This window comes from Monodon monoceros, unplaced genomic scaffold (assembly GCF_005190385.1).
Source record: "Monodon monoceros isolate NGI ecotype Baffin Bay Population unplaced genomic scaffold, NGI_Narwhal_1 Super_Scaffold_19, whole genome shotgun sequence".
NCBI classification, from domain to species: Eukaryota; Metazoa; Chordata; class Mammalia; order Artiodactyla; family Monodontidae; genus Monodon; species Monodon monoceros.
The window spans coordinates 57,394,240-57,416,596 of record NW_021703775.1 but is presented as its reverse complement, the minus strand read 5'-3'; the positions used below and the strand labels follow the sequence as shown (position 1 = coordinate 57,416,596).

Below are 22,357 nucleotides of genomic sequence, written 5' to 3'. Positions count from 1 at the left end.
TAGTTGCTCCGTGGCATGTGGGATCTTCCCAGACCAGGGCTCGAACCCGTGTCCCCTGCATTAGCAGGTGGATTCTTAACCACTGCGCCACCAGGGAAGTCCCCATATTGTACTTTTAACTTGCACTTACCTGAGGACTAATGATGTTGAGCATCTTTTCATATGCTTATTGGCTATTTGTATAATTTCTTTTATGAAGTACTATTTAAGTCCTTTATCCAACTTTTAAACTGGGTTATCTTTTTATTCTCTATTAGTAGGATTTCTTAATATATTTTGAATATGAGTTCTCTGTCAGACAGACATGTTGAGACCATTCTCTGGCTTACCTTTTCCCTTTCTCAAGTCTTTCGATAACAGATGTTTTTAATTTTAATGACGTTCAATTTATCAATATTAAACTTTTAAAATAGCTTGTGACTTATGTGTCTTTCCAAGAAATTTTTTGCCTATTCTAAGGTTACAAAGATATTCTAGTATGTTTTCTTATAAACTCTTTACAGTTTTAGCTTTCACATGTAGGTCTGTGACTTATCTTGAATAAATTTTGACGTGTGGTGTGAGTGTAGGTTCATTTTTTTCCCATATGGCTATTCAGCTGCTTCAGCTCCATTTATTGAAAATACCTTCCTTTCCACATTGAACTGAATAGGGAAAGTCAAGTGATCATATACGGGTGGGTCTAATTCTAGACTCTATATTCTTTTTATTCCGATTAGTAGAGAATTGACCTCTTGACAGTACTGATGTTCCAGTTGAGGAACGTGGTATATATCTCCTTTTATATAGGTCTTCTTTAATTTTTCTTAGCAGTGTAACAGAAAATCTATCATTTACATTTTTTTACAAAAACGTTTGCCCTAGAGACCTCTGTCATCCTACTCCATGCTGGCTCATTGCACTGCTGCGCTCCTGTGACTTCTCAGTCTTCCTGGGAATTTCCTTCAAATTTCTCCTACGTTAGATTCCTATTTGGGGTTTTGTGGAGTTTTTTGCATCTCCTTCTTGGTTTCTTGGTTTACTCCTTGTTTTGATGGAACACAAAGTCTGGTAGCGTCCATGTAATTCGTTGATAGTTTATTTAGCTGAATATAAAATCATCTTCCATTACCATTTTGAAGCAATTGTTCCATTGTCTTCTAACTTCTAATGTTGCTAATGAAAAGTTGAATACCATTCTAATCCCCAGTCCTTTGCACATTACCTGATTTTTCTCTCTGGTAACTTTTAGGATCTTCTCTTTATCTTTGGTGTGCTAAAGTTTCACAGTGATGTGGTACACCTTACAATGATATGAGTCTTTTTCATTAATTATACTGAGTGCAATGGGCCCTTTCTTCTGGAAATACATGTCCTGGTATTTTTTTTTTTCTTTCTATTCTTAATTTGATAATATCTTCTCATTCATTTTCTTTCTTTCCTCTGAAACTTCTACTAATTTGATGCTGGATCTCCTAGATTGATTTTCTCTGTTACCATCTTTTTCAGTATGTCTCTTTCTTGGGTGGGAGGAGAGCAGAGGTGGGTGGACAGATTTCCTTGAATTTATCTTCTACTCTTTTATCTGTTTTAAAAAATGCCAAAAAGTTTCTTCTTTTTTTGGATTGTTCTTTTCTAAAAAATAGGGTACTGTCATTATTAAATGGCTAGAACTTTTTTGGTAACTCTTTGAGGATATTAACCATAAGATTTTTTTTAAAAAGGTTTCTTTTGTTTCCTGCATTGTCTCTGTTTATTCACGGTTCCTCCTTTTTTTTTTTTTTAAAGCACACATTCATTTATTTATTTATTATTTATTCTTAGTTGCATTGGGTCTTCGTTGCTGCACATGGGCTTTCTCTGGTTGTGGTGAGCGGGGGCTACTCTTCTTTGCGGTGCACAGGCTTCTCATTGCGGTGGCTTCTCTTGTTGTGGAGCACCAGCTCTAGGTGTGAGGGCTGCAGTAGTTGTGGCACGTGGGCTCAGTAGTTGTGGCTCAAGGGCTCTAGAACGCAGGCTCAGTAGTTGCAGTGCACAGACTTAGTTGCTCCATGGCATGTGGGATCTTCCTGGACCAGGGATTGGACACGTGTCCCCTGCACTGGCAGGCAGATTCTTAACCACTGCACCACCAGGGAAGTCCCTTTAAAAAATTTTTTTGTTGTTATTTGGCTGTTCCAGCTCTTAGTTGCAGCACATGGGATCTTTGTTGTGGCTGGCGAGATTTTTTAGTTGTGGCATGCATGATCTTTAGTTGCGGCACGTGGGCTCTTAGTTGTGGCATGCGGGAACTAGTTCCCTGACCAGGGATCAAACCCGGGCCCCAGGAATTGGGAGCACAGAGTCTTAACCGTTGGACCACCAGGGAAGTCCCCCTCCTCCTTTTAAAAATATGTGTATATACTTTTTCCTTCTCTTTCTTTTATGATGTAAGATTGATTAAATGTCTGAGGATTCTTAGCTAATTATTTATATCCAAGAAAAAGGCCCTAAATTTAAAAAAACCTGAAAATTCTGTGTTGGTTAAGCTTATCAATAAGTGGGCTTCATTATCTGCTAAACAGGTGGCAAATTACCTTTTTGATAGGTGACCTCTTTATGTCAGTGTTTGTAGATCTTTTTCACTTGGGCAGTTCAGTTTCTCCAGTGGAAGGTTCTCCCCTCTCCTGCCTGGACAGTGTAAGTCTGGCTGCTGGCATTCTGGGACCTGCAGCGCAAGAGGCTGAGAGGAGTCTGACTGTTCCCTATGCAAGCCTTCTCTGAGTCCCTTTGTTTTCATTTAAGCATCTCAACTCTGCCCTCCACTATGTCTAATGTTAGCTCAGATACCAGAGACTCAGGCTTCTCTAGTTTAATTGTTCTCATTTCCCATCGGGTGGAAATGAGGAAGCCATCTGGCATGGGGATGGGGAGCTGGAGGATCAATTGCACTTTATGTGGACTATTTCTGTTTACAGCATTGCCCCTTATTTGTACGTTCTGTGGTGCCTTGGTGCCTCCAATCCTTGAGGCTTTCTGCTTCTCAGCCGATTTCCCATCCTCAGATGAAAACACCAAAGTAAAGGCTTTTGTGCCCTTTACTCTGCTGAATTAATAAACATGCATCCATTCTGTTTTACATCTTCCAAAAACTTGTTGGTTTCTCTTTATATTGCTTTCAATATCTCTCGATTGCTTTCTAACATTTAATGATGTTTCAGGGAAGAGTGGTTAACTAAAATTCCCTCCTTGGTTTGTTTTTAAAGCTAAAAGACAGACTGTGGCTTTGGAACTGCTTGAATCAGAAAGAAAATATGTCATTAACATCTCTCTGATCCTGAAGATCAAGGCAACATTCCAGGGGTCAGATGGAAAGAGGAATTCCAAAGAGAGAAGGTATCCCTGTATTCATTGCCTTTGCTTTTCAGATTAAAATTTAAGGTAAGTTGTTTATTGTTTCCACTTTGGGAATTCTGGGACCTGTAAAGAGTTCCAGAAATAGTCTTTGAAAAGAGAATATCAGTGACAGCAGGTAACCCTTGGCAAGTCTCAAATTTAGATTCTGAGCAGATATGAAAATGAGTGTAGTCTCTGGGGCTTTCGGTGTCCCTGGCCTGTCTGTTAAGAACCTAAAAGAGGAATAAATGCTACAGTGAGGGAGGCATTCCTGTCTGTTGCCATCTGCATGTTCCACTGGGATCCTGGAAGACCCCCTGGAATCACTTATGAAAGTACAGGGAATGGATGCAATGGAGGTTTGAAGTGGCCATTAGATAAATGATACAGGGCTGATAAAGCTATGAACTTGGACCTTTTTCATTATTTGTTCACGTGATCCTGGATGATGTGTGAGTCGTGTGTGTGTGCACCTGTGTTGTGGCGCAGTGCTTCCAGAGGGCCTGTGATGGGTTACAACAGCTTGCTAGCCCCAAGGGTACAACACTCCTCCATCTATATCTGTTTCCAAACTTCAGATTTGCTCTGCTTGCCTCTCTGTTGAGAGAAAGCAGGAAAGAGAAACTATGATTTGGTGGGAAAAGACTAATGTAATAAAGATGTAATAATCCAGATCAGCTGAGGAAAAGGCCAATCCAAATAAATGAAAAGTCTGGGTGATAGACTACTGGAGACAAATACAGCATCGCGACTTTAAGCATTCTGTCAGGTAATATACACTGGTGGCTCATAAACTGTGGGATGCCCTAACTATGTTTTCCTGATTCTTATCACCTCCCTCCACCTCCAATCTTACTTGGCTTTGCAGCTGCCAGCAGTACACCCAGTCACCAAAACGCAATGCTCCCCCTATCTGGGTGATTGAGGTAAGAAAATATTCCCTGACAAATCCACCAGTGGCTTAACAATTTTCAAGAATTGTTTCACTGGGACCTCCCTGGTGGTCCAGTGGTTAAGACTCCGTGCTTCCAATGCAGGGGGCGCGGATTCGATCCCTAGTTGGGGAACTAAGGTCCCACATGCCGCACGGTGTGGCCAAAATATAAAAAATAAATAAAAAGGAACAAATTTCTTTAAAAAAAGGAATATTCATTGTTAAAAAAAAGAATTATGAAGTAAACAAAACAGAAAGCAGCAAGGAGCAGAAAGGGTAATGTGACACTTAAAGCTGTGAACAAGAGAGGCTCTGGATTGGGTTTTACTTTCTCTCAGCGGCCACCTAGATTCTTGCTGGTCCTTCCTTTCCCTTCTGGCCACTTGATTCCCCCTCCTTCACCCCAATCGAGCTTGTCCTACCCTCCCAGATTGCCCCTTCAGCCCTCCGAGAAGTCTCTCCGGCCTCTAGCTACCTTGCTGTTGCCAAAGACTTGCTCAGTTTACATTAAAACCAATCTAAAACCCAGTATACCTTTTGATGGGCTTTGCCTCCACATCTAAGATTCTAAGCCAGCAGCATCTCTTTCCAGTCTCTGAAAATGTGGGGATGGAGCAAGGAGAGAGAGAGGATTGTTTGCTCTGGAATACAGTAACCAGGCCCCATGCTTGGCACTTCATTTATATTAACTTCATGAAATCTTCACAAGAACCCTGTGAATCCTACCTTATAGATGAAGAAACTCAGGTCTAGAGGTTTAAAGCCACAAAACCAACAGGTGCCAGAACTGAAGCCCAGGCCCGTCTGACCCTGTGTCTCCTGCTCTTCCGACACCACACTGCTTCCCTCAGGACCATGTGATTGCAAAGATACCACCTTGACTAACAGCAATATGCCAAGTGCCTCAGCCAGAAGCCGACCTCGTCTCTTCCTATTTCACAACTTACGCTTCTCTCTTAACCGCCCATAAGTTCTTACTTCAGATCTCAGCTGACTTGTCAGGTAGGGATATATTCTTAGCTAACGGAAGCTCTTTTCTATTTGCCCTCACTTCTACTTCTCATGACCCATTACTGAGGAAGAAGTGGGCCTTTCCCCAAAATCCTGAGATTAAAAAAAATTAACATGCCATCCTCAATGAAAGTAAGAAAATGGCTATTTCTCGTATCCATGATAATGCTATTCATGTTAGTTATTGGCTAAGCAACCTCTTTTTTGTTTTCATAGCCCAAGAAGAGAAAAGCTTCAACTTAGTATTCTTAGTGCTAATCTCCGGTTCTGAGGTTTGCAATGTTGCCCTTCTCCTACCTGGGGTTAGATCTTCATCCTCCTCCTTTACTCACTATGTTTCTTTTTTTTTAAGCTTTCTGAAGCCTCCAGCTGTACTTTATTTAAATAGACCAGCTGAATGAAATACAAAACAGAATGAGATTATTCCTCTTCCCTACTGGCATTGTTCCTCCCATGCAAAGATGAAAATTAAGTTATTAACATTTGCTATTTTTCCCATCACAAACTGCAAGCCTTTTGCATCTTCTACCCTCACTGAAAAGTCACCTGGGGGTGAAAACAACACCCACTACAACTACATACCTGACACTCAAACCTGAGGTTGCCACGTCTTCTCAAGCCTATAAAATAAAACTTCAGGTTTTCCGCAGAAAAACGTGAAGCACTCAGGAGTCTCCTCAGGCTGTTTCAAGCCAGCCCTGCCCCTGGCTAAAAGGGCCTGACGCTACAGGGGCAAAGACTGCCCGCTGAAGCCTGAGGGGGACGTGCAGGCTGCTGTCCATTTGTAGGAGGATCACAGAAGTTGGAGCTCTTGGCTTTTTCCGGTATGATTCACGCACACAGAGCCACAACCTCAGGCTCAAACAGTCCTGTCTGACCCCTTATCAGGAGGGACAAAGTCAGCTCCACAGGATTGCCAGTTAGCCTTAGAAGCTAAACTCCAGGGCCACATCTACCAAGAGCTCAGCGAGCTGTGTGCTTCAGATCACCACCAGGTGGCACATATTTTAATTATCGATGCCTCACCTTGCAGCTGAAGCTCAAGAGCTGTTTTGACTTAAGAGCTAAGTTATTAATTTGAAACTATAACTGGATTTTCATTGATTGCTTTTAGTTTATTCTTCTCGTTGCTTGAGTACTGTATTGCGGGAGTCGAAATTACTTTGAAGGCTTTAGAAAGAATAAATTACTCATGTTGCCATAATCTCACCCCTGGTAAGGAATAGAAAATAAGTTGAGCACGTAATACTTTTGTCTTAATGAAAAACTTGCTTCTGGGAGTCAGGTCTGGCTCCAGGCAAAATAGTGAAATAGATTAAGTGTGTCTACGCTTCTTGCTTCTTTCTCCCTCTGCTCTCCACTTCCTGGCTTACCTCGTCCACACTCTTCCCTGATTTCAAATATTAACCTTATTAAATTAAAAAAAAATTTAAAGCCTGTTTTCAATATTTGGTACAGAACCCACTGTAAACCATTGCTCTTCATGTAACTTACATGCTTCCATGATGCTTGATGGGAGCCTTAGCCTTTTCTGACCCTCATCCTGAAACCTTACTCTGTTAGCCCAGTGGACAGTCCAGGAGACATCTGGACTCCAACCAAGTTACCAGCTGTCAACTCTGCAAGTACACTGGTCACAGTGTAGCAGAAGGCAGCTTTCTAGAAAGGAAAGAAAAAGAAAGGACAGGACAGGACAGGAAAGGAAGGAAGGAGAGAAAAAGAAAAGAGATAACCCAAGACATATTATATAACCTACAGTGACAACCCATCACAAAGTCATATCTCACCACGGTGCCCTAACATCTCTCAGTGTCACACCAGGAATATTACCCAAAGTCACTGTCAGCCTCTGGGTGGGGAGAAATCTTTCACATCTAGATCTTTTGCTGGTGCAGTGTTTCACTCTTTCAGTTTGATCAGTTGTGCTTTCCTCCATCAGATTTACGGTCTTCTCCCAGTCAAGACTGTCTCCCAGCCACTCCTCCAAATTCCCTTTGGTCTGGACAGGGATTACTTAGATCTTCTGAGCCCACTGCACCAGCCTAGCACAGGCCTCTCCTCCCACACTTATGGATCAGCTGGCTCTGCGTGTGTGGAGGCACAGGGGCTGGTCAGATGGGGGTGGGAGGAATCCTTGTATCTTTTCACGGGAGGCTGGGTATCCCATTCCAGCATTTGTGTGTCTTCTCTGAGCTACGATCACGGGGGAGTCTCCTTTGCCTGGAGATGGGTTGAAAACACCTCCTTTCAAACTGGCGTCCTTCCTTCTGTTCTCAGCAAAGGTCTGCTTGTTTGCTGTTGGCAAAGCACCCCAACAGTCCACTAATTTACTCTCAGTAGACTCTGGGGAAATATCCAAATAAGTTTGGTTCTCAGCAACAAGCAGGCCATCACTTTCTTCTTTGTTAAACTTGTGGTCTTGGCCGCTCTCCCCTTTTGAGACGGACTGCATTCTGCCTATGGAATGTGTATCTCTGCTTTCACTTTACTACGGCTAGCCCTTGAATTCTTTGCTGCGCGAAGCCAAGGACGCTTACTTGGCAGCCTGTCCCAGGGACCCGCCCGAGACCTGGGACATGACCATTCTCTTGCACCCCAATTTTCCTGCAACCTCTTTACAAAGGATATTAATAAATCTACTTCTTACATAAAAGAAAAAACAAACAAAAAACCAACCAAACAAACAAACAAACCCTCCCCAAAACCCTGTGGTCTTAAAAGCACAGGGTAACCTATTTTCAATCTCCCTAAGTTACCAAGCTGGAGCTGAAATCCTTGCTGTAGCCCAGTAAGACTTCACTCTTTCTGTTTCTTCCTTCCTCGCTCCTACAGGCCTCTGCTCCCTCCCTTCTCCATCCAATCCCCCTTCTTCTTCCTCCCATGATTCTCTTTGTCTTTCCTCTCCCCCCATCCTCCTCTAACTTCTCTCTTCTTTCCTTCATTTCCTCTGAAAAAAATGAGGCACCCTGAGATGGCTGGGGGGATGTGAGAGAAGGAAGGGGGCTCAGCAAAACTCCTGGGAGTAGCAGGCCAGGCCTAGTTTGTAGCCTTCCCCGGCAAGACTCCATCCTTGCCCAGATTCTTCTTAGAAACTGAAGGAAAGGGGAAAAGGAACACTTTTATGCCCTCATCCCCTGAGCTTTCAGTTGCCAGCTTTAAACAAAATTCCTCCTTACCTAAGTACAGTCTCCTACCCAGTAGCTAAGAATGACCAAGTGCCACCTTAGAGTCCTCATCGGCAACATTAATTAGAAGAGACAATTTGCACATCAAGTGGGAATAACTTTAAAACGTTGAAAAAGATTTCCCTTAAAATTTCCACTGTCACATAAATAAGAATGTACCAGTTAAGCTTTAAAAAGGCCATTCGAGTGATGTGCCCTTTACTAGTTCAATACATTCGTATAGGAGCCATCAGTAAAAGGGTCTTTCTATAGTCTGAGGATATCTGCTGTGAGGTTGACGATGACAGACTTTTTTTTGAATACTAAAGGCAGACCTGTGACTCAACATATTTTGAATGGCTGGGAAAATGGGACCTGCTCCATGTATTCTTGTAGAGCCTTTTCTTCTCTACACCTGGTTTGTGTGTCTATTCTGTTCCAAGCCTCTTCCCTGGCTCTTTACGGTACCTTGTCCAGCAGCACCTGGATTTGCTTCATGCTCTGCAGGAAAGGGTCTTGAAGTGGCCACGCCAAGGGGTCCTTGGAGATTTATTCCTTAAGTTAACAAATGATGAGGTAAGTTTTTTTCTTAATCCTTTATAAACTTGAATTATATGTGTCTGTGTCTCCCTTGTCTGTTTCTCTTAGTAGAGAATCTAGAACCAGTGAATTTCAGAGTTAGAGGAACTCCTGAGATCTAGTCTAACCACCTCATTCTACAGATAATGAAATAAAGTTCAGAGAAATTAAAAGCCTTGGCTGAAATCACCCAGCTATCTAGATATTTGTAGATCTGTGGCTAGAACCCAAGTCTTTTAACTTCCAGATCATCACTTTCCACTGTACTATAACTGCCCCCATTGAATATGCACGTGTATGTATGTATGTGTGTGTATTTGTGTATAAGTATATATACACGCACATATATATCCATACATACATATAACATAAATATATGAGAGTCTGTATATATGTATATACTTTCACGCACAATTTCATTTCCTAGAGATTTTTAAAAATGTGATGGGCAGCTATTTGTCTGGAATGTTTTTTGTTTTCACTTCCCTGGAGAAAGGTTTGAAATCTCTATAATGTTGTTCAAAGAAAGTATGATTTAGGCCACAAGTTGCAAACTCAAATGCCTATAGGGCCAGACAATGACATTAGTGAGGAGAAGTGAGCTGAATGTAAAACAATGTGGACTGTGGGGAAGTGAGCATAAGTGGAGCACATATGCTTTCAACAAAGAATAGCTACTCAGCTTTATCCAGTTGTTATGCAGGAAAAAAGGACTAGAGTTACCAGAACTTCTGATATTTTAAGAGAAGCTGGAAATCCAGAATTTTGTACGAAATTTTCTTATTTTAAAAATATTGTGTGGGCTAATTAAAACTGGTCTGCAAGCCAGATTTTGCCTGCAGTTAACCTCTGCATATCGATGATTCTCAGCTGTGATTAATAATACAAAATTTACAAATTATTTACTTGTATAGAGTGGATGTAATACTATCCCTCTAATATCACTTTTACTCATTTGTATTCAGTATGCTTTCTTGAGCTGAAAATTGTTATATCTATGGGAGTATAACTTTGAAAGGTGAGAACTGTTTTCCTGAGGGGATATTCCATAGGTGAATATGCAATTAGTGGAAAAAGTTGAGAATCCCTGGTCTAGAAACTATGAGGTGAGTTTGACAAAGTTCCTCATTTAGATGTAGATGATTGAAGCATTTCATCATTAATGAAAGTAATTAAAAAACAAAATATGCATTTTTATCACTGAACAGCTTTTAAAAATATTTTTCAACTTACATGGCCCCTTCCCTCCGGTTTGGTTTATCATTTCACTTTCTCTCGTTAAAGCAGGGATACTGAGTTTTGTTTTCCAAATCCACAGGAATATTTTCCTTAAAACCAAAGATTTTTAAGGTGAATTAAAAAAAAATTTACTACACACATTAAATGAATGATTAAAATCATCTCTGCAAAGTACTCCATTTAATATGCATGACTCTGTAAACATATTAGTTGTTATCATTCCTGTCTCCAGGTTCTTACCATGCCCTTTTCTGCTTGTTTTCAAGAATAATTTTTTGGATTATTATGTTGCTTACCTGAGGGACCTGCCAGAATGCATCTCTTTGGTTCACGTGGTTGTTCTGAAGGAGGTATGTGTGCACTGTCCTTTGGTTACATGTGTAACTATATGATGTTGCTCATCTGCCCAGAAACTACAGCACATGCACGCTGAGCTTGTTCTCCAGGCTGGGGAATGGCTTGAACAGAGCCACTGACATTCCTCCCTGGGGTTAAAGGAGCCCGCTCAAGGATCAGTGCCATTGCTTTGGTCTTTGCTGTTCCTTACTGACCCTCTGTTCCATTCCATTGGAAATAGACAAAGTAAACAGCTATTCTAAGCAGAGATCTTCAGACTGCAGCTTTGCAGCCTTGAGGGGTTTGGGGTTTTACAGGCTCAGACAATATGAACTGAATATTAAATTCATGTTATCCTGTATCTGTCAGTTTATAAGATTATAAAATGGCTTTAGTCATGTTGCTTTAAGTATCGCTTCTGCAATGATATATTAGGTGCTCAATAAGCACATATAAATATAAGACAATTCTAGTTATTTTAGGTCAATAGAAAAGAACCATATCAGGAGCTCTAAAGCTACGAGTTAATCAAGTTTCACAAGAGGTGAGAGGCTCCATTAACTTTCTACTTCAACCCCCTACTGCTCCCAACCCAGTACAATACCAACCACGTGTTAGCACTCAGCAAATATTTGAGTAAGGGAAAGGAGGGGAAGGGACATGGAAAAAGTCCAGCATGTTTGCTGCTGCCAGGCCAGCTGACCAGTTTCTAATCATACTCCCTTCCCCATTCTCATGAGGCTCCAATCCACCCTTAGTGCCTATTCGTAAACCACTGTAAAGATTACTGGCTGAAGAACCTTAATGAATTTAGTCAACTCATATATAATTTACTGAATGCCCACTGTGCTAAGATGGTGTTGGAGGGTGGGGAAGAGGAGGGAGTCGTTGGGAAACTTGGGTGGATTCTAAAGAAGTATATGACATGCTCCCTGTTAGAGACGAGTTGTCCCCTTGAGCATGTCCCCCAACAGATCAATGCTGCCTGACACTCTAGATGAAGAAAATTCTCTTCAGAGAAGAGAGTAAACCCTTCTTACTCTGGGGGAACTGACTCTGGGGTTTGACAGCCAGAGCTGGGGGGACGCTGAAGACTGACTCCAACTTTCTTTCATTCAGGGTGATGAAGAGATTAAGTCTGACATCTATACACTGTTTTTTCACATAGTTCAGCGCATCCCTGAGTATCTGATACATCTGCAGGTAGGTATGGCTGGCCAAGCCACTAAACTGATTTTCATGCTAAACAGGTGTTTTTGGCTTCCAATGAAAGACACTGTGAAGGGTCAAGGAATCATTAATATTTCTAAGAAGTGTTTAAATGATTTAGATTGTTATGCTCACCCCATCTCCACCTTGTGGTATGAGCTAAAATCTCATTCTCTAAAAATATTTGGCTCGTGACGCCAAAAATGAAGTTCTACCTTTATTGACCAGCAATTCACACCTATGCTGATCCAGGATCTTTCTATGGCAGCTCCTGCCAGACCCTGGATGCCTATTCAGTCCCTTCCACCTTGGTTCTACAGCCATCTAAATGCACCCCTGACTACTACTTCCTTTTGGCTTGCGTCCAAGAGTCTACAATACATTGTGCTTATGTCTTGTGTCACAGGAGAAGCATGGAGAAGCTGATGAGCTGACTTCTTCACACCATTTTCCCGCAGGGTTTGTAGCATCTTGGAGGCAGTAGAATTAAGAGACTCATCAACACCCCTACCAGCCCCTCTTCTTCCCACCACCCACCTGTTCTGGTTTAATTGCTGACTGATCTTCTTAAGTAATTCAGTGAAAGCATCTCAGAAATGCTTGGGATTTGTCTCAGGTAGAAGTAGCCCAGTATTAATATTAAAAAGACTTTCAATTGTATGTGGCTTTAGATCTTAAAATCATTCTCTCACAGTAATTATCTAATTTAATCTTTTCAACAATCCCATGAAATAGGTAGCATTATTAACATTTTTTTAGATAAGGAAATGGCGACCCAAAGAAGTAACTTGCCCAAGTTAAGACATCTGGTCAGTGAAAAAATATAGGCCTGAAACCCAGGTCTTGCAAGCAGGTTGTAAGTAAGTAAATAAGAGCCCAGATTCTGCTGTCTGACTTGAGTTCAAATCCTGACTCTGCTACACATTAGATGTGTGACCCAGTGAAGATTACTTAACTTCACTGTGCCTTGATTTCCTTATTTGTTAATTGGAGTAACAATGGCATATATCTAACTGGGTTATGGTAAAAATTAAATGAGAAAATAATGTAAAGGACTTAGTGCTTGGCAATAGGAAGTGCTCAATAACTGTTAGCTTTCCCAAATCCAACCAGCATGCACATTCCACTATAGCACAGCAGGCAATGTAACAGGAGGGGCCACTAGCCCGGGCTTGATCATAAACATCCCCTCACTTCCAGCCTTGATGCCTGACCTTCTCACCATTGGTCTGACTCCTTTGGGTTATAAGGCATTGCCTATAGACAGTAATTGTTAGAATGGCTCCATTACTTCAGAGATCTAATTAGTAGATCCTTCTAATTTTTCAGATGGAATTATGTTCAAATTCAACTCGAACAGGAGCAATAGTGACTATTATTTTCCCTTGGTGTGATGGACAAAGAGAACAGCAAGTTTGACTTTTCAGTTTGTAATTAAATTGGCCATTTGCATCATTTTGATTAAATGGCTACCAAACTCTCACAACAGATCAAGGCAAGGTACAGAAGAGACGAAACAACTCTTCATTCTAACTATGCAATGCTGCTTCCTTTTTTCCTCCATCCAGAACGTCCTGAAGTTCACAGAGCAGGAACACCCTGACTATTACCTACTTCTTGTGTGTGTTCAACGCCTGCGAGTATTTATCTCACACTACACCCTGCTGTTTCAGTGCAATGAGGATTTGCTTATTCAGAAACGGAAAAAACTCAAGAAGTAAGGTTCTGATGGTGCAGTCTAGAGGGTTGATCAAAGGGTTCTGAGAACGGGGATACAGACGGTCAATGTGCGTGTCTGTCACAAGTAACCACGCTGAATGTAAAGCGGCTGAAATGCAGTGATGGAGGCGGAAGAGAAGAGAGAGCAGGGGAGGGAAGAGAGGTGACCAGGTTGGCTACAGGAGGGAGGTCCTTACTACCTGGTGGAAATTAATTTAGAAAAATAAGCACTTTTACTCTAATGCTTATGCAGACCTTCTATTATCTCATGTTGCTAACCACCTCAAAAATAGCTGTTTCACTAAACTTGCCAGGTTTAAAGTTGCAGTTTAAAGGCCAGAATGTGATTTCTTTCATTAATTCAAGAAATATTTACTGAGCACGTACTGAATATCAGGCACTGTTCAGCAAACTGAATACACTGCAAAGAACAAAACAGACAAAAATCTTTGCCACGTGGAGCTTACTTTCTAGACCTGGGTAGCCAGTTAATAAATAAGTTAGATGGTTTAAATGCTATGGATAAAAATAAAACAAATAAGGGAGGGGGTGGTGGTTGAAAGGATTTCACACTAAGAGGAAACAGGAAGGACTGATTAAGGAAAATCTGGGCTTATGAGGGAACAGAAGCAACTCATAACAAAGCTTCCTAATAACCTGAAATTCCTTCAACCTCATCCCAAACCAATGAGGAAAACAGAATCATTTCTGTGCGTGCTTTATACCAGTGAAACATGCTATGTCCCAAGCCAGGGTTCCTCTAATGGATGACTTCTCCTTATACTCCCCTTACCCCCAACTCAATTCAGCCAATTAATCAGCATCCCTACTCCTACCCAGCATCCAGCTTGCACTCTATTATGTAAGCAACCTGGTTTGTAGAGAGCCCTGGAGGGACCAAGAACTTCACAGCTGAGCTTCATCTGAGAAATAGTCTGCCTTTCTTGGTATAATGTGTGTATTCAGAGAGCTGATTTCCCATTGTAGACCCTGAGAATAATTACCTCCATTCCATTAGGTCATCCATGGCGAAGCTGTACAAAGGGCTGGCTTCCCAGTGTGCAAATGCCGGGCAAGATGCTTCTCCCACTGCAGGCCCCGAGGCTGTCCGTGACAGTGGGATCCACTCCGAAGAGATGCTGCAACCCTACTCTCCTGCTCCCAGTTCTGGCCCTGCTGTCACGTAAGCACCTGTTGCTGTGGAAAGGTTAATGACAATGCCCTCGCCTCCCAGGTGGTCTGTGTGGGGGTAGCAGGCCAGCCTGTATTAGGAGTATGACCTACAGGACTCCTTCCTCCCTCTTGCCCCATCAGGCCCATAGGTGGCAGGCAAGCAGCTGACCCAAAGTTTGGATCCCAGAGGACGGTACTTATGTTAAAGAGCAGGCCTAGAGGCTGGAGGTTACTCGCAACAATTTTATCACACATAGCCACCCTCCACCTACAGCATGAGTCTCTCTGGGTTTGGACAATGACAGAGTGGAAGGGAGTGCTGTAAGATGACAGGAAGGCATTTTACAGCCCCTCAGAAAGGTGGGAACCCACTTAATGTCTACAAAAGATGTAGTGGAGAAAAAGGTTTCCCAGTCAGGGGTCAGAGGAAGTCTGGGCTCTGAGGATGAGAAATAGGTCAGAGGTGATACAGAAAGAAGGTTGTTTAGCCCTTCCCAATTCTCCTTGAAGCTTCTTCTGAAAGGGACTTCATGATCTCTGTTCTTCACTTATGACAGCTTCTCTGAAAGCTGTTCTGGGCAGTGGATGGATTTGACAGTCTTTTAAAGTCGCTGCACACAACCCTCTCGCACACTAAGCTGGATGCTCATTCAGCCAACTTCTTGATGATCTTTAGGGTAAGGATTAGGCTATTTACATATCTGGAACTCATTTTACCTCTGAAGGATGTCAACTTGGCCACCTTTGAAACTGGGACTTCTGGAAGAATAAGGGACACCAAAACTCAAAATTCCAAACCCCCAATTTACCAAATATAGTCAATTCTCATGAAACTAGTTCCTTAGACTATAATTTCTGCTTTGGGTTTTATTATCTTAAGGAAAATTTAGAAATCATGCAAGAAGCTACTTTTCTAAAACTACAATGAAGTGAGAGGTAGGCAGTTGAGATTACTTCAATGTTTAATCCCTACAGTTTTTAGAATGCTAATTACAGTCACTGGAAGGAGCAACTGATCAATAACACAAAATAAATCCTGTTTGCTTTCTGCCCTTATCTCTTAAAATTGAGAACATTTGTCAGTGAGAGATGGAAGTGCAAACGTGGAGGCAGAAGGGAGAAATTTTATAATCATTCTGAAAACCTATGAGACATTCACTTTTCTATAAATAGAGCCCAGGATGATTTTCTTACTATAGAGAAAATCCTGTAAGTCCTATAAGGAGAGAACTCCTTACAGAAAAAAGTACCTTTCCTGAGTGGGGAGTGGGAGACAGGAAGTGGAATTTTAGTTTGTGGATCACTTCAGCTCTTAAAACAGTGACAGAACTCTCTACTTTGAAGTGAGACAAATACAGCCAAAAAAAGAAATCCCTAGAGATTATATCCAGACTGAAGAAGATGGCTGCCGTTGCACTCTGTGCTAGAAACGTAACCAGAAAAAAACCCAACAAGGGTCTTCCAAGTTAAAAGAGAATTCAAGTCAATATTTCATTTTACTATTTTTTTCACCTCTGTCAATGTGAGACCTAATTTTCATCTTAAGACCACCAGAGAAAGATACTCAGTGTTAGCATTTACAACTGCATTCTTTATGCATTTTTGTGGTAGAACTAAGTATGAATAAATAAACTAGCACAACCAGTTTGGGTCAGTGTGTAGTAGTCCACTCACATCTGTCTGGCAATTAATTCCAGCAGAACTGGCAAACCGCATCCAATCTGATGGGTATTCTATCCAAGCTGATGGGTATTCTATCCAAGCACCCAATGTTATTCTTTATCCATGATTAAACAAAAAAACCCTCCATGAAATTGGGCATATTCAAAGTGACAGCCTTTTCATTTCAGTAACGTTTTTTTGGGTGGAAGTTTGAGACGACTTATATAGCATGCTTTATAGCCACAAGGAATTTTTAGTTTATTATGAAAATTTCAAACATACAGAAAAGTAAATTGGACACTAAACCCCACACACCAACATTCAGATTCAACGGTTATCAAGATTATACTCCACTTACTTCATCTGGGAATTAATTCTTAAGCATTAAGATCCACGAGTTGAACACAAGTTGTTTCCATGATTTTACATGACTCTGCTAGGGCAAGAAAGGGAGAGAAGAGAGAAAAGAGGTGCCTTGGGGCCTTGACAAGTGGTGGGAAAGGTCGGAGATTCCACATGGGGAATGATGAGCATCCTTGGCCTACCAGCCATCTCTGCGCAGTGCCTCTGGGCTCAGACGGGTACTTCCGGCATCCCCTTCACGGATGGTCATTTTCACTCTCCCACTTGGGGGACCAGGGCTCGTGGGGACTCCTTAATCTGAGAAGCCTGTGGCGCTTGGTAGGTAACACACGTAGGCGGCTGGGAGGGACGGAGAGGAGGGAGTCGGCAGTTTGCACCTAAGCGGTATCCGGCAGGCAGTGTGTTGGTCCCGGCCTTGCGCTGCTCGGTGAGAGGCGTGCACTAACAAACCGTAAGCACACTTGTTTTGTATTCTCTTTCCCCTTTAAAGACATTTGATGCCCCCAGTGAAGAAAAGCCAACAACAGCAAAGCTTGATGGAGAGCATGCAGCCCGGAAAGCCCAGTGACTGGGAGATAGAGGGCAGAAAGCACGAGAGGCCTGAGAGCCTCCTGGCGCCGGGGCAGTTCTGTGCCGCCGAGCAGGACGTGAAGGCGCTCGCTGGGCCCCTGCAGGCCATCCCGGAGATGGACTTCGAGCCCTCTCCGGCCGAGCAGCTGGGCAACGTGGAGCGCTCGCTGCGCGCCCCGGCCGAGCTCCTGCCCGACGCCCGCGGCTACGTGCCCGCGGCCTACGACGAGTTCGAGTACGGCGGCGAGATCTTCGCGCTGCCCGCGCCCTACGACGAGGAGCCCTTCCAGGCGCCGGCCCTCTTCGAGAACTGCTCGCCCGCCTCTTCCGAGTCCAGCCTGGACATCTGCTTCCTGCGGCCCGTCAGCTTCGCCGTGGAGGCCGAACGGCCCGAGCACCCGCTGCAGCCCCTGCCCAAGAGCGCGACGTCTCCGGCGGGCAGCAGCAGCGCCTACAAGCTGGAGGCGGCGGCGCATGCGCACGGCAAGGCCAAGCCGCTGAGCCGCTCGCTCAAGGAGTTCCCGCGCGCGCCGCCCCCCGAGGGCGTGGCCCCGCGCCTCTACAGCACGCGCAGCAGCAGCGGCGGCCGCGCGCCGCTCAAGGCCGAGCGCGCTGCGCAGCCGCACGGCTCGGCCTCCTCCGCCCGTGGCGCGCCCAGAACCTTCTTTCCCCAACAGAGGTCCCAAAGCGAAAAGCAGACCTATTTGGAAGTAAGGAGGGTAAAGTAAAACCGACCCCAAACCCACATCGCTGGCAGCCCCGGGCCTAGATCTCCAGGGTGCAGCCTGGGCTCACCTAGCGTGGAGGGGAAGCAGGCTGGCCAGGCGGGGGCGCAGAGGCCGGGCCGGGCGAGGATGTTGAGGGAGAGCCCGGGTTAAAGGCTTGACTATCAGTGGCCCTCGGAGGAGAGCGTTAGTGCCCACTCTGCAGTGCTAGGACACAGGAGCATGCCTTACCTATATATGTAGGACGACCGAAAGACTAGGACTCCTAGTAGACCTGATTAAAACGCCTCCCCCCACCCCCAGTGAAAGAGTTAGAGGTGTTCTCTGCCTTGCTGCTTAAGCTGTGGCACCTCCCAGCTGCACTTCACTTGCAGGGCACTGCACGCAAGTCCCAGGCCTGTTTCTTCCTTTGCCTGTTAGGCGCACCCCTTGTTTACACGTTCAAAATATCGAGCCCTGTGTGCCAGCCCACTGTACTCCCCGACCTGCACCCTTGTTTGTAGCTAGGGAGGAGGCAAGCTGCCCTCTCTCACTGAGGACTCCCTGCAAAATTGACTGCAAAGTTCATTACCGCTTGCTTTCCTTTTGCCTGGAAAAGGGTGTCACCTTACTTGGCAGACTCCAGTGGGACGAGGACAACACAAAATAGTCAAGGAAGCATTGACTCACAAACACCTTCTTTGGCCTCTATATCGATGTTTGGTATTTTGATGTCTAACCTTGGAGTCTGCAAGCCTTGGGAGATTTAAAGAGGTGTTTAAATACACATCCATGAAAGGACTAATAGTTCCTGAGCAAATAATTTCTCTGCACGTGATTGGAACAAAGGCAATTTCTGATTAAACGGAGTAAACAGTGTAGCTTTGACCTGTGCCCCCATCCTTCCTGTTAAACATTTTAGAAGTGGTGGTTAGGGCTTACAGGGCAACTCTGTATTGATTGACACATCTTGAAAATGACAGTCCAGCACTGCCTTTACCTGCACGACGTATCCCTTACATCCAGCACTAGGGATCCTTTGCCTAGGTGAGAAAGGGTTTCTCCCAGGAATGAGGGCCCTGCCTTCCACCTGTTTCTATTTCCAAGTGAATGGGAAGAGGTCGAAGATCATTGACTCCTTTCATTCATTCGTTTTTCAGCAAATACTGAGCACCTGCCTCGCACCAGGCTCTGTGTGAAGTGCTGAGGGTTCAAAAATAAACGGCATCCAGTCTCTGCCCTCCAAGGCCACTGGCTTAGCCCAGGAAGGAGACGCATAAACACAGAATTATAATAAACAGTGGAAGCACATGGGAGGGTATTTAAACCCTCCTAAGGTGATGATGGTCAGAGAAGTCTCCTAGATAGTTTGAACGTCTGAATTCAATTTTAAAAGCTGCTTAAAAGTTGGCTAAGTGAAGAGAGGGGTAGGGAAATATGAAAAAAGGCTCATGGGCCTTTTACAAAAACGGCAGGGTGAGTTTTCCTTGTAAATATTGTCCCAGGTGGGAGTGGTGGACATTAGGCCAGAGGAACATGAAGAGCCTTGGAGCTTGCCGCCCACCTGGACTCCAGAAATCAAAGTCTGTGTCTGCTTCCTGAGAGGGCAGAAATGCCTTAGTGTGCCCAGCTAAGCTTGCTGAGTTTCCCCAGGATTCTCAGATTTCCTTCTGCCTCTGATTTTCAACTCTAAACTTTATAAAATTCTGTTAGGTAAAATTTCTTAGACAAATCAAAGTTAGGTGTGTGTCAAAGTTTAAAAGTTCATTAACAAGGGAAGTAGAAAGGAAATAATAGTGCCAATTCAAAGAGACTTGGGATGGGCAGAGATGTACATACAAAACCTTATAACTAGTATAGTCTAAGCTGCAAAGAATGCTTTTATTTCATATGTTCATAAAAATGTCTTTTTTTCCCTAGCTGATGTGTGAAAAATTGGAAGCTCAACAATTGCTAGACAAAAACCATTAATCAGAGCGAGATGGGGTTTTAGTTGCAAAAGATTAACCCTTCAAAAGCCCCATCTTTAAAGATATCAGCTCTTTCCTGCCGAGATGTGCAAAGTTCCTAGGGTTCCAACTCCTCAAATGTACTCTGTGTATCTTCCACCCCTGCCCTCAGAGCCAACCAAACCCTAGTCTTTAGTGTTCTGTCTCTAAGAGTCAAGAAAGAAGACACTATGTTTTAGTGGAAAGAGCACCTGACTGGGTGTCAGGAGATCCCAGATCTAGTCCTGACTCTGCTGCCAGATAGCTGTGTGCTTTTGGACAAGTCATTTGGCTGCTCTGTGCCTCCAGTTTTCTCATCTGTGAAATAAGACAATCTATACCTACCTCACAGGGTTGTGTGAGGATAAGGCCAAATAAGATAAAGTTTGTGAATATGCTTCGTAAAGTATGGAATGCTATACAAATGCAAGATATTATCAAGATGATTCCACAGAAAGATTTTCCTAAAACTATTAATAGATTTAGTCCTAAAAAGTCCCTAAAAGCCCACTTCTGAAAATATGGTCCTTGGGCTAGTAGTAAATGTATTACTTGGGAGCTTGTTATAAATGCAGGATTTGGGCTCCACCCGTGACCAACTGAATCAGAATCTGCATTTTATCAAGATTCCCAGGTGATTCATATAAACATTAGGTGCAGGTGGGCTGGCACATACCTTAAACTGCTGGTTTTCAAAATCTAAGTGTGCAAAAAGATTTTCTAGGCCTAACTTCAGAGATTCTGGTTCAGATAGTCTGGCTTGGGGCTCAGGAGTCTACATTTAAATAAAGGCCCCAGTTGATCCTGTAGTCCCAGGACCACACTTTCAGAAACGCTACACTAAGCCATTAAGGTGTTGATCTCCGTGGTTTAGTTATGAATCTTCATAGAATCTCAGAGACTCTCTAGATCTGCTACTACAACCCTGAGTTAAGGTCTCAAAGTCAAACCCATATGTTTCCTGAAAAAAATTTGTCCCCACTGTTTGCTCTCTATCAGCAAGCATTCACCGATCCAATTCATGAACGTTTCACAGTGGTTTTTGCTTTGACTTCTTGGCTTCTCTTTTTGGTTCAAAGTTAAGTAGCTATTTTAGGTTGCTTTTTAAAAAGAAACTAGAGAGTTCACAAAAGATAGAGCCTTGCTTTTTAATTTATTTTAACTTTACACTGTAAATAGCATGGATTAAGAATTGTAAAAGGCATGCGTGCAGGTTGGAAATATGAGTTGACGTTAATTTCTAAATAGATCTGACCTCTCAAAAACTCCTTCCATCATTAATGTCTAAAGTGGAGAATTAGGAACACGAATTTAAACTAGTATTAAAATCAAGAAACTTTTTTATTTTGTACAAAGAGAAACATAGCCAGGGATATGAGGGGACTACTGTTGGTTTTCCAGCAAGACAATATTGTTGCCAGAAGAAGTTAATCTTCCTTTATTTCCTGATCTTTAATTATTGTTATATCATAACCCTACTCTAGACTATTTGCCTTGATATGTAGAAAATACTTCTACACTCAGCAGAAAATTATCCTCTTTTCAACTACTGGTTTCTTAATTAGCCTAGGTTTGCTTTGGTTGGAATAGGGTGCCCGCCATTAGCCTTTTGGAGGGGGAGAGGAAAGTGACAAGTTAAAAAAATTGTCCCATAGTCAGGATCAATATTAACTTTTGAAAAGAGTAAAAATACACCCCTCTTTTATGTTTTCAGGAGATGCATTTAGAAGACGCCACGAGATTCTGTCCAAAGGAAGAAAGAGAAAGTGAACAAACGTCTTTCAGCGATCAAAACCCCAGGCAAGACCAGAAAGGGGGCTTTCGCAGCTCCTTCCGCAAGCTCTTTAAAAAGAAGTGAGTAGCCCTTAGACAAGACAGCATTGTAACTCATTTCCCTGTGGGCTAAGTCTTGAGGTTTTAACAGTAATAAGTATCAAGTAGCCTGGTTTCACACAACTGCTTCAAGCTCAGTGCCTGCACCCAGTAGCCACGATTCCTGCCAGGTGAAGATGTTTCTCATTGTGATCTCATAGAGTAAAAGCAAACTCAGCTCTGTCCTCTGCTGCTTCTGTCTTTTAGCCCTACTTCCTTGTTCCCAAAGTCGTGTGTTCTGAGAGAAGTGAGCAGAGGAGGTTCCCTAGGAAATCCCCTTTGGCTGGGAGGAGTGGGATCCACCATTGGAGTTGGGTGTAATGGGTGCGCCAGCAGGATCTCCCCACCTGTGCAAAGTTTTCTAAGGCATCACAGCACTTCTGCCTGTAGGGGCCTATAGTCATCCTGGTTGCTAGTGCATATTTTTGGGGACTTCTGCCAGTGTTTTCCCTAGCAGAAATGATTGAATGGATTTGGCTT

General features: G+C 43.2%; 1 protein-coding gene across 1 annotated transcript in view; it reads left to right on the top strand.

The window, feature by feature from the left end:
- The window catches only part of ARHGEF33 (Rho guanine nucleotide exchange factor 33), a 46,195-nt gene that overhangs the window by 16,702 nt on the left and 7,136 nt on the right, over positions 1-22,357 (top strand). The window contains exons 8-15 of the mRNA XM_029231480.1: positions 3,225-3,354; positions 8,907-9,039; positions 10,548-10,631; positions 11,737-11,820; positions 13,395-13,543; positions 14,564-14,728; positions 17,234-18,032; positions 21,720-21,859. Coding sequence (XP_029087313.1) covers positions 3,225-3,354; positions 8,907-9,039; positions 10,548-10,631; positions 11,737-11,820; positions 13,395-13,543; positions 14,564-14,728; positions 17,234-18,032; positions 21,720-21,859 — 1,684 coding nt within the window. The remainder of the gene's footprint in view (positions 1-3,224; positions 3,355-8,906; positions 9,040-10,547; positions 10,632-11,736; positions 11,821-13,394; positions 13,544-14,563; positions 14,729-17,233; positions 18,033-21,719; positions 21,860-22,357) is intronic.